We start from the raw sequence: 12,424 nt of genomic DNA, 5'->3' as shown, positions 1-12,424 counted from the left end.
GATATTTCTCCCAGCAGTCCTGATTCCAGCTTATGCTTCATCCAGTCCAGCGTTTTGATGTATTCTGCATATAAGTTAAATAAGCAGGGTGACAATATACAGCCTTGACATACTCCTTTCCTGAGTTGGAACCAGTCTATTGTTCCATGTCCAGTTCTAACTGTTGCTTCTTGACCTGCATACAGGTTTCTCAGGAGGCAGGTAAGGCGGTTTGGTATTCCCATCTCTTTAAGAATTTTCCACAGTTTGTTGTGATCCACACGGTCAAAGGCTTTGGCATAGTCAACAAAGCAGAAGTAGATGTTTTTCTGGAACTCTCTTGCTTTTTTGATGATCCAGCGGATGTTGGCAATTTGATCTCTGGCTCCTCTGCCTTTTTTAAATCCAGCGTGAACATCTGGAAGTTCACAGTTCACGTACTGTTTAAGCCTGGCTTGGAGAATTTTGAGCATTACTTTGCTGAGTGCAGTTGTGAGGTAGTTTGAGTATTCTTTGGCATTGCCTTTCTTTGGGATTGGAATGAAAGCTGACCTTTTCCAGTCCCGTGGCTACTGCTGAGTTTTCCAAATTTGCTGGTGTATTGAGTGCAGCACTTTCACAGCATCATCTTTCAGGATTTGAAATAGCTCAACTATTCCATCACCTCCACTAGCTTTGTTTGTAGTGATGCTCCCTAAGGTCCACTTGACTTCGCATTCCAGGATGTCTGGCTTTAGGTGAGTGATCACACCATCGTGATTATCTGGGTTGTGAAGATCTTTTTTGTACAGTTCTTCTGTGTATTCTTGCCACCTCTTTTTAATATCTTCTGCTTCTGTTAGGTCCATACCATTTCTGTCCTTTATTGAGCCCATCTTTGCATGAAATGTTCCCTTGGTATCTCTAATTTTCTTGAAGAGATCTCTAGTCTTTCCCATTCTTTTGTTTTCCTCTATTTCTTTGCACTGATCACTGAGGAAGGCTTTTTTTTTTTTTTTTTAATCTGTTCTTGCTATTCTTTGGAACTCTGCATCCAAATGGGTATATCTTTCCTTTTGTCCTTTGCCTTTTGCATCTCTTCTTTTCTCAGCTATTTGTAAGGCCTGCTCAGACAACCATTTTGCCTTTTTGTATTTCTTTTTCTTGGGGATGGTGTTGATCACTGCTTCCTGAACAATGTCACGAACCTCCATCCATAGCTCTTCAGGCACTCTATCAGATCTAATCCCTTGAATCTATTTGTCACTTCCACTATATAATCGTAAGGGATTTGATTTAGGTCAGACCTGAATTATCTACTGGTTTTCCCTACTTTCTTCAATTTAAGTCTGAATTTGGCAACAAAGAGTTCATGACCAGAGCTACAGTCAACTCTCAGTCTTGTTTTTGCTGACTGTATAGAGCTTCTCCATCTTTGGCTGCAAAGAATATAATCAATCTGATTTCGGTATTGACCGTCTGGTGATGTCCTTGTGTAGAGTCTTCTCTTGTGTTGTTGGAAGAGGGTGTTTGCTATGACCAGTGCGTTCTTTTGGCAAAAGTCTGGTAGCCTTTGCCTGCTTCATTTTGTACTCCAAGGCCAAATTTGCCTTTTAGTCCAGGTATCTCTTGACTTCCTACTTTTGCCTTCCAGTCCCCTATAATGAAGAGGACATCTTTTGGGGATGTTAATTCTAGAAGGTCTTGTAGGTCTTCATAGAACTGTTCAACTTCGGCTTCTTCAGCATTACAGTCGAGGCATAGACTTGGATTACCGTGATATTGAATGGTTTGCCTTGGAAACGAACAGAGATCATTCTGTCATTTTTGAGATTGCACCCAAGTAGTGCATTTCAGACTCTTGTTGACTCTGAGGGCTACTCCATTTCTTCTAAGGGATTCTTGCCCACAGTAGTAGATATAATGGTCATCTGAGTTAAATTCACCCATTCCAGTCCATTTTAGTTCACTGATTCCTAAAATGTTGATGTTTCCTCTTGCCATCTCCTGTTTGACCACTTCCAATTTACCTTGATTCATGCACCTAACATTCCAGGTTCCTATGCAATATTGCTCTTTACAGCATCAGAACTTGGTTCTATCACCAGTCACATCCGTAATTGGATGTTGTTTTTGCTTTGGCTCCATCTCTTCACTCTTTCTGGAGTAATTTCTCCACTGATCTCCAATGGCATATGGGCACCTACCGACCTGGGAAGTTCATCTATCGGTGTCCTATCTCTTTGCTTTTTCATACTGATGGATATACATTAAACTTACTGTAGTAATCATTTCATTTGTACATAAATCAGCTCTTTATGCTGTACACCTGAAATTTGTATAGCACTGTATGTCAATTATACTTCAATAAAACTGGAAAGGAGAAAATTTTTAAATAAAAGTTCAAAACCTATAAGATTTCTCTCTTTCCCTCTCTCCTTGAAGTGAAGTGAAGTCGCTCAGTCATGTCTGACTCTGCAACCCCATGGACTGTAGCCTATCAGGCTCCTCCGTCCGTGGGATTTTCCAGGCAAGAGTACTGGAGTGGGTTGCTATTTCCCTCTCTCCTTACCTCAAGCATTTTCCAAAGATTTTATTCATGCCGGCACTGTACTAGGGCCTTGAAACATAAGGGAAGAATAAGACATAGTTTTTTTCTGCCAACTAGCTGAGAAAGTGACCTGTTGTACCATCTCTCTATTCACATTTCAATCCAGACTCAGGGCAAAGGAGGGAAGAAAGTCATCCAGACTGATGAGTGGAGGAATGGCCCTCTCGAAGAACGCCTTGAGTACGCTCTTGTGAAGGTGAGTGTGGGCCGGAGGCTGGGTGCTGGTCCTGGTGGCTGATGGCATGGCTGGAGGAGAGGTGCTGGCAGCAGCTGATGAAGGAGATTCCCTGGGCTACTCCTGAGTGATTTGCCCTCCATCCCACCTCTATGTCTAGAACATTAGGCAGTATCTGGAGATATTTTAGGTTGTTCTGACTGGAGTGGGAGGTTTTTACTGGCATGTGACCAGGGATGCTGGTGAACATGCTATACTGCACAGTAGAGACCTACACCACAGAGGATTATTCAGTGTAACTGTCAGTAGTGCCCGAGGTGAGAAGTGCTGTTCTAGACCATGTGGCTGTCTCTTGATCAACAAATGAGTTCTGGCTCTTCTGCTGTAGTTAGACTTTTAGTCCAGATAGATAATCTCTTGGCTTCGGTTTCCTCATTTGTGAGTCTGGAAATTTCAGGGTTTTGTTTTGCTTATTTGTTTGTTTGTTTTGGTCTCTAGAATTTAACTTTTAATTTCTTGGAACTTTTGAGATTCACCTACTTCAGGTTGTAGAACTAGTTTGGATCCTTGAACTGGGGGCACTGGAGGATTAGGGCTTGATCAGTGAAGGCTGAGTCCTCCCTGCACCCAGCCTGTCAGTGGGAAAACAGTGATTTCACAGGAGATATTTGTTTACATGTAATCTGGTAAACCACTAGGATAAAAAGTGTATTTTATTACGAATTTGAATTTATTAGTACTCCTTCTGTCACTAATTTTTCACTTTATATCAATAAAATGCTTTATGTCAATAAAGCCATCTAGGCACTTTACATTTTACACATTTAATCCTCAAAATAACCATGTGAGGTTGGTATTGTATGATTATTAAATGAGGAACCTGATGCTTAATAAGTTGTCTAAATTAGTGATAAGAGCCAGGATTTGAACACATGCAGTCTGATTCCAAAACCCACACTCTTAACTATTTATTTGTTGTTGGATGTTTGAACTTAAGCCAATATATCCTGTGAATTTTCCCTAATTTTTTGTTTTTCTGTAGGGCATTGAAAAATATATTATTGAAGATACTGAGGAAGCCAGGTTAAACCAGGAAAAATATCCCCGACCTCTGAATATAATTGAAGGGCCGCTGATGAATGGCATGAAAATTGTTGGTGATCTCTTTGGAGCTGGAAAAATGTTTCTACCTCAGGTTGGCAAATGGTGGGGAAAAAGTTTCACAATTGAAGGAAAGAGCCTTTATCTTTTAATAAATAGTAAATTTGAGTCTGTTTCTCTGGTTTAATTTTGATGAAAGCCCAGGGGCATTGAGGTGTGATTCTGTTCATTCTTTGTCTGAATTCACTTTTAGGCATAGTCTGAAAAGTCCATCTAGGGTGATGTGGATGTTAGAGGTCATCTGGACATTCCCAGCATTAGTCTTCATGTTCTGGGCTTCTGTACCATCTCTTACCCCAGCACAAGTCTCTCCCCCGACCCCTCAAATTAAAATAAAACCCAAGACTAGTGTAAAGTCAATCATGTTAAGATTTGATTTGACCAGCCAGTGTTCATCCTTAAGGATGAATATTTTGAAAAGATCATTACCATTTTAAATAATGACATGCATTAAATAATATGTTTCAAGTAAAACCAGTAGTTTTACTCTTATTTTGATTTACAGCAGCTACCGACCACATTGATTAACACTGGCACTTTCTGAGACTTCTGGGTTCAGGTCTGTGAGGCATACAAAAAACGAAAAATCCCTGTTCTTTTTTTTTTTTCTTTAACTTTTTAAAATTGAAGTATAATTGATTTTTAAAATTTATTCTATATTTAATTATTCATCGTCCATTCCCCATTTTCCTTCATAGCATTTATCTTTTCTTATAGATTTACTGTTTTATAATTCACATGCAATAAAATGTGCATGTTTAAAGGATGCAGTTTGATAAGCTTTAACATGTCTGTACCTGTGAAACCACCACCACACTCAGGGAACATTCAGTTGTCCTGCATTAGTCTCCCCAAGTCTGGGATAGTTTCACAGTCTTTTTTTTTCATGATGCCAACTTATTGTTTTAACTTCTTATGTTTGAGTAAACTTTAGACTTACAAGTTGCAGATGCAGTTTAAGTGATCGTGTATCCCCCTCAACTTCTTCCCCTAATGTTAACCTTTTTACTTGATCAGAGTGTAGTTATCAGAACCAGGAAATTAATACTGATATAATCATGTTAACTAATGACCTTATTCACATTTCACCAGTGTTTCTGCTATTCTTCTCTTCTCTTTGTGTTCCATAATCCCACATTGCTTTTATCTTGAACAGTTCCTGAGTTATGACCTTGACTTTTGAAGAGTATTGTACAGTTTGGTAAATGATAGGCTCTCTCTCAGTTTGAATTTTCCTGATGTTTTCTCATTTTGGGTGAGAATAACGCAGAGTAATGCTGTGCCCTTCTCATATCAGGAAGCCTGGTGAGGTTAACGTTGATCATTTTGTTACGAGTGTCTTCTGTGTTTCTCCACTGTAAATTTTTTTGTAGGGAGAAACGTTGAGACTGTACAAATACCCTGTTTTCTCATCCTGCTTCTCATAAATTTTAGTATACATTCGTGAACTTTTATGAAAGTCCCTGTTCTTTTTTATCTATTTAACAAATTTGACATATTACATTTTGTAAATTTAAGGTGTACAGTGATACATATTTTAATATGATTGCCATTGAAATAATATTTATCACACTATGTAACTATAGTACATGATTGTCTATTCATTATACTGTGTGTTAGAGCCCTTTGGCTTATTTACTTGTTACAAGTTTGTACCCTTAAATATCATCAGTCTCACCCTCCCATCTCTATCCCATGGTAACCACAGTTTCACTCTGTTTTGTTTTTTCTTTCCAGTTTGACTTCTTTTAGGTTCTGCATATAAGTGAGATCATCCAGTACTTATCTTTCTCTTTCTGATTTATCTTGCTTAGTATAATGTCCTCAAGATCCATCTGCGTTTTTTTGCACATGGCCAAATATCCTCTCTTATCATGGCTGAATGATACTCCATTCTGTATATATACCACATCTTTTTTATCCATTCACCTGTTGATGGGCATTTGGGTTGTTCCATGTCTTGGCTGTTATAAATAATGCTCTGATAAACCTATTGAAATCCTATTTTCATTTCCTGTAGGTTTATACTGAGAAGTGGAATTGCTTGATCATGTGGTAGACCTATTTTTAATTTTTCTAAGAACCTCCATATTGTTTTCCATTCCCACCATCAGTGCATAAGAGTTCCCTTTTCACCACAACCTCACCAGCACCTGTTGGTTTTTGTTTTCTTGATGGTAACCATTCTAACATATGAAAGTGAAAGTCACTCAGTTATGTCCTACTCTTTGTGACCCCATGGACTATACAGTCCATGGAATTCTCCAGGCCAGAATACTGGAGTGGGTAGCCTATCCCTTCTACAGCAGATCTTCCCAACCCAGGAATTGAACTGGGGTCTCCTGCATTGCAGGTGGATTCTTTACCAACTGAGCTATCAGGGAAGCCCTGAGCTATCATGTGTGAAGTGGTATCTTAGTGTGATTTGTATTTGTTATCTCCCTGACAATTAGTGATGTTGAGCATCTTATCATGTGCCTATTGGCCACTTTGATATCCTTTTTGGAAAAATACCTTTTTAGTTCTCCTGTCCATTTTTTAATCAGATTATTATTATTATTATAAAGTTGCATTAGTTCTTTATATATTTTGGATATTAATCCCTTATCCAATTTATGTTTACAAAATTTTTCTCTAATTCTGTAGACTGTAAGGCTCTTTTTCCTTTTGCATAAGCCTTAATTATAAGTGAATTGTGACACTGGGGATTGAGAAGAGAAGGCTGAGAAGGGGCTTTTGGAGGAGAAGCTTGACACTTGGAGGATGTGCAGAACTTCAGGAAATGATAGAGGGCCTTCTAGGTGGAGAAAAAATAACATGCAGAAGTTCAGAGGACAGAAACTGCAACATTTGATTTCCAGCCTTGTTTTTCTTCTTCTGTACCTGACTGATTAATTTTCCTCATGATGAACTCATTCCTCACCCACCCACTGTCAAAAATGGACTCAAGGGTGGCTGACCTGAGGTCATAACATGCATGATAATTGATGCTAAAATTTCACAAGCAACCATGTGTAACCATCCAGGTGTTTTGGTAAAGATGCTTGACTCTGTGTATATTTTACCCAGGTTATAAAGTCAGCTCGGGTCATGAAGAAGGCCGTGGGTCACCTTATTCCCTTCATGGAAAAAGAGAGAGAAGAAACCAAAGTGCTTACTGGCAAAATAGAAGATGAGGCAAGTCATTTTGTTGGGGCCTGTGGACCTTGTGAGGAATTGGCTCTGGATACTCTTACTGGGCGGGAGGGTAGGGACCTAAGCCATTGGGCTTGACTGTGTCATTGACGATGAAGCAGAGAAGTGAAACAACTTTTTTACCAAGTATCAGAATACCCTAGGATTTTCTATAGAACGTGGCTTTATGAAATTTTTAATAGAAACATTATTTTCTAAACAAAGCCATGATTTCAAGACAAAACCAGTTCGTTCATTCATCTACCAGCTATTTACAGAGCTCTTACACGTGGCAGGTAGTGTGCTCAACCCTGCCCTTGAGATACTGTTTGGTTGTGGAAAACGTCTTACCTGAATATTCTCTGTGTGCTGGTCGTGTTCTTGGCACCACTGCTGGATTTAGTTCCCTTCTTGTTGGCTGTGCCACCACAGTAAATCGTTAAGCTTTTGACCTTGTTTAGCTCCCTGTGAAGCTCAGTCGGCTTTGGCCCCTAAGATTCTGAATTCTTAAATCTATCTGTGTTTGTGAATGGCTCTGACGGTAGTGTTCATAAAAATCCCACTTGCCTTGCATGGCTTTTTCTTTTCTTTCTTTTTCTTTTTTTGAGGGAGGAGATTGTGATGGAACAACGGTGTTGAAGAAAATAGTCTGAGCCCTCCTGCCCTGGCCTGCTGTGGTCCTTCCCATTCTAACGGGGCACATGCCGTTCACCAGAGCCTCCCTCTCCCTTTACTGCTAACGTTTACTAAACATTTGTCAGATAGGCTTGGGGGTTACAAATATGATCTTCAGTGATGGGACTGTTTTGTATTTGAACTTAAACTGTTTTTGAGATGATGGAACACATGATCTGGGTTGAAGCCCCCTCAGTGAACCACCTGGGGGGTTGCTGCAGCTTACAGCCTTCTTCGCACAGAGCTTGAGGCTTGGGTTCTGGGTCCATCTTTGAGGGTTGCCTTGGTTGTATTGAATTGCTTTCTGTGCCAACACCTGCCTGGCTCCAGAGAACCAGGTGACCTAGCAATGCTGAGCTGTTTGACTTCCTCTCCAGGACCCTTACCAAGGCACCATCGTGCTGGCTACTGTTAAAGGTGACGTACACGACATAGGCAAGAACATAGTTGGAGTGGTTCTTGGCTGCAATAATTTCAGGTAAATTAGGACCCACCTTTCTTACCTGAGCCCCTTTCTTATTTAAAGTAAAAGCATTAACAGGTGATACGTCTTGGGTGGGAAGGGCAGGGAAGAGCTGTGGATGTTAGAGGTTGTTTTTCTTCACATGTTTTTGAATTTTCTACATTGAACATACCTTTTCAAATGAAGTAATTTAACAATTATTTAATGGTGTACATTCAGTAAGGACAAAAAGAATAGAAAACAGTATTCAAGCAGGGTCAAACAACCCAGAGGCTTCTGGGGAATTGACTTCAGGCCAGAGGCTCAAACATTGGACCCCACCCCATGGCCATATTTCCTTTTTACTCTCAATAAGCTGCCAGATTTTAAAGCCAAGATCTTATTAAGACCTTGGCTAAATGGAGTTTTATAAGAAGGCTTTGACCGTTCTTTTTCCTTTGCTTAGAAGAGAACCATGCATGCCTCTTAGTATTGATGAAGCTAGTTTTTGAATGTTGTATACAAGTAAAATCCCTTTCTTATATCTCTCATTATAGTTGAATAATTATTTAGCGCCAATTTATTTCTGTGTGAGAGCTCATGACCCACAGTAAGAGTGTGTTTTGCTTGGATTTCAACGTATTCTTTGTAATGAAAAGCCTGATATAACTAATGTCTTCTCTGGTCCATATCCAGCCAACGGTCCTTTTGAGGCGTGAACTTCTTTCCATGTGCTGTTTTCTCTATAGAGAGGAGAAACAACTGCAGCTGCGGCTGGGCCCCCTTGGGGTCAGGGTTAGAGAGTTCCCACTGTCAGACAGCCATCACCCTCTAAGGCCCTCCCTGCTTTCAAACTGTTCATCCATGTCTGTGTTCAAGGCTAATTAAATGCAGCTAAGGAAGGTTGGAGATGAAGGAGCATTGGCAGAGTGGCACCTTCTTCTCTGACTGTCTTCACAGGCACTTCTGTTTGGCTGCTTGTTCACTATCAAAAGATGGAGCATTCTCTCCTAGTCCTGGAAACAAGGAATATTTTTCTTGGAATACATTTATTATTTTTTTAAAGATAAATATTCCAGAGAGACAGTGGAGGTTGTTACAGTAAGATTTTTACGTATAGAATAAGTATTTGGATGAGGAATAAATATTTGATAAAGTGTTGGCTTCCTAAAATCTCTTGACATTTCTGCTGTTGTCTCATCTTTTCAAATCCTATGCTGTTGATTTCTATTTGCATTCATCTCAATTAGTTCAAATTCATTTCAGCCAATAAATGTTTATAGATCATCTACTGTTTACCATGAATTGTATCAGAGACACCCAGATGATTTAGTTGACTTTTCTCCATTCAGGAACTTTACTGTTTGTCAGGCTAAAAAGCCAGGTACATATTCAATGGTGATAATAAGACAAAAACTACTGAAAAAAAGCAATTTGTAAGCAAGCTCCCTAAAGCAATTCTAAAGCAATTCTTGAGATATCATCGTCTGTGTTTATCCTTTTGTATTATGAAAAATGGGTAAGTAGCTGAGAGAATCATACCAGTAATGTTTCTTCCTCCAGTAAAGGCATTTTAAGAGGCCAGGGAGAACTGTGGCATTTCTCCAGGGTGCTACTGGAGCCCGATGTCATCAGTGAAAGCGACTTATTAAACCCGAACGCTTTCCTCCAGCACACCCATCTCCTCTGGCTTGTACACTGAAGGATCGCTTATTTTTTGCTGGCTTCCCAGGTGACATAGTGGTAAAGAATCTGCCTGCCAATACAGGAGACACAAGAGACCTGGGTTCAATCCCTGGGTCAGGAAGATCCCCTGGTGTAGGAAATGGCAACCCACTCTAGTATTCTTGCTTACAAAATTCCATCAACAGAGGAGCCTGGTGGGCTACCGCCCATGGGGTTGCAAAGAGTCAGACCTGACTGAGCACTCACATAATAATGGCAACTGGAGAAACATCTTCTGATGAAACTTTATTCTTTTTGTAAAAAATAAATGAATGTGCAAACCTTTTTTCTTTGGGGGTCAAACACCCCTTTGAGTCTTGTGTCTCATAATACATGGACTCTCTACACTGATGGGTTTAATGTTATGATGTCAGGTAGTAGACAGATGCCCCTGAGATAGGCCTTGTGCAGTGAAATGTATACTTTGACTATGTATCCGTGCTGCAGGCTAATGCCTGGGTGAATCACCCAGCTAGTTGAGTGAGTCTAGCAAACCATCTAGTACCAGATGCTAATACAACTTTTTCATTCCCGGCTCTTTGTCACTGGTCAGTAAATCTCATGAAATGCTAAGAGTTCTTTGTGGGGAAAAAAGAAGTAAAAAGGACTCAAAGTGATAGTTCTGTCTAGACAGAAAAAGCACATTTTTTTATGGGGATGATGCAATAGAATTTGCAGATTTGAGAATTTGAATAGATCTGGGGATATGTCCACCTTAGGTATTAGAGTTTACTAATGCCTAACATTTATTTACCACTTCACAATTTATATAGTGCTGCTTTTATATAACTGTTTTTTCCTTTTTTTCCCCTTTGTATTCTTGTCCTGATTTCTTTCTTTTTCTTTTTTTCCTGTCCTTCATTCTTTTTTTCTTTTTGTGGTTTTGATCCTGCTTTGCCTGCCTCAATTATTGTACTTCTCATTTACACAGCTAGCAAGCGGCAGGCCATCCTCAGGGCTTCTGAGTCCAAAAAGTCAGGATTCTGTACTGTGTCAGTTTAGCTTTCAATATTTATTCCAGTTTTAAGCAACTGTAACTGCAATGTCTAGTATTAATATTCCAGTTTAATTCCTCTTTAGAAATAATTTAGAATATTTAAATGTATTTTGATCAGATATTTGAATACATAAAGTTGAGTTTAGAATACTCTAATAATTATTATATAAAAAGACAAATTTAGACTTTTCCCATTTAACATAATGCACCCTGTTTAATTGGATAAGAAAAAATAGGATGTAATAACAAAATTTAAAATTAAATATACATCTAGTACTTTTAAAAATATGGATCTGGTGAAACTTATCTGAGACGTATTTTCGTGTTAATCAATGGTTCTTAATATAAGTATCTAGTAAATAATATATGGGTAAATAATATATGGTTAAGAAGGGAACACTTTAAAACTGTATAATGCTAGAGTTTTCAGCTAAGTGAGGAAAAGGAGTGTATTTAAGTCAAGGGTACACTAATCTTTCCTAGCACCTCACAGGTTCTCTTGATAATTATTTATATGCTTTCAACTGGTGTGTGTGTGTGCTTTTGGAGCTTAATTGAAATAGAATTGACATACAACATTGAGTAAGCTTAAGGTGTAAAACGTTGATTTGATTTGCAGTATGATCAGCACATAGTGTTAGCTAACCCATCACATAATTACCATTTCTTATTTGTGGTTAACACTCTCATAGCATGCAGTGTTGTTAACTCTGTTCAGAGTGCTGTGTATTAGATCCCTAGAACTTAGTATTCTTCCAGCTGGAAGTTTGTACCCTGGACCAACATCTCCCCATTTTCCCCACCCTACAGCCCCTAGTAACACCTCTTCTACTCCGTTTCAGTGCATTCAGCTTTTTAGACTCCCCATATAAGCCTGTCATACAGTGTTTTTCTTTTCACTGTATGTCTTATCTCAGCATAATGCCTTCAGGGTCCATCCATTGTTTCAGTGGAAAGACTTCTTTCTTTCTTATGGCTTCTTAATGGTTTCATTGTATGCATCTATCACATCTTTATCCTTTTATCTGTTGACACACAGCTTAACCACACGTTGGAAATCTTGGTTGGGACTGCAAACTGGTACAGTACTCCCATCTAGTGGTGATACATGTGAATTGCAGGATCAGAAGACACTGCCACCTTTAACCTCACTTAACAGATGTGAGGCACCCTAAGAAAAATTAGTTTTATTTTACTTTTTAATTCTTTCTGGAGAGTAAAAGGGGCTTAATCTATTAAAAGATTTATTTTCAAAATTGTATATATTCTTAAATAGTTTTGGATGCCTTTGCTAAGGCATTTGGTGCAGCTTATATTTTGTCTGAATTAGAAGCCCAAATTAAATGCTAATGTTTACAGCTCTGTTATAACCACTTTAGAATGATGAATGTAAAAGTTTGAAATTTCCATAGCATTCATTTTTATTTTCTTTAATCTCTCATGTGGCAAAATGAAAGAATGTGTATAAGAAGAGACTTACAGACATGGGGTATAGCTCAGAGTGCG

The 12,424-nt window shown here is 38.9% G+C and overlaps 1 protein-coding gene across 8 annotated transcripts in view; it reads left to right on the top strand.

Annotated features, from left to right (window-relative positions):
• The window catches only part of MTR (5-methyltetrahydrofolate-homocysteine methyltransferase), a 132,546-nt gene that overhangs the window by 85,701 nt on the left and 34,421 nt on the right, over positions 1-12,424 (top strand). For all 8 annotated transcript variants that reach the window (XM_086382787.1, XM_086382788.1, XM_086382792.1 and 5 more), the window contains 4 exons: positions 2,676-2,765; positions 3,787-3,939; positions 6,975-7,082; positions 8,132-8,232. In XM_086382787.1, the coding sequence (XP_086238913.1) occupies positions 2,676-2,765; positions 3,787-3,939; positions 6,975-7,082; positions 8,132-8,232 (452 nt within the window). The remainder of the gene's footprint in view (positions 1-2,675; positions 2,766-3,786; positions 3,940-6,974; positions 7,083-8,131; positions 8,233-12,424) is intronic.

Source organism: Bos grunniens, chromosome 28 (assembly GCF_055505025.1).
Source record: "Bos grunniens cultivar Pamir isolate PY7600 chromosome 28, Bosgru_T2T1.0, whole genome shotgun sequence".
In the NCBI taxonomy this organism is placed as follows: Eukaryota; Metazoa; Chordata; class Mammalia; order Artiodactyla; family Bovidae; genus Bos; species Bos grunniens.
The sequence above is the reverse complement of the archived record's forward strand: the minus strand, read 5'-3'. Positions and strand labels throughout refer to the sequence as shown.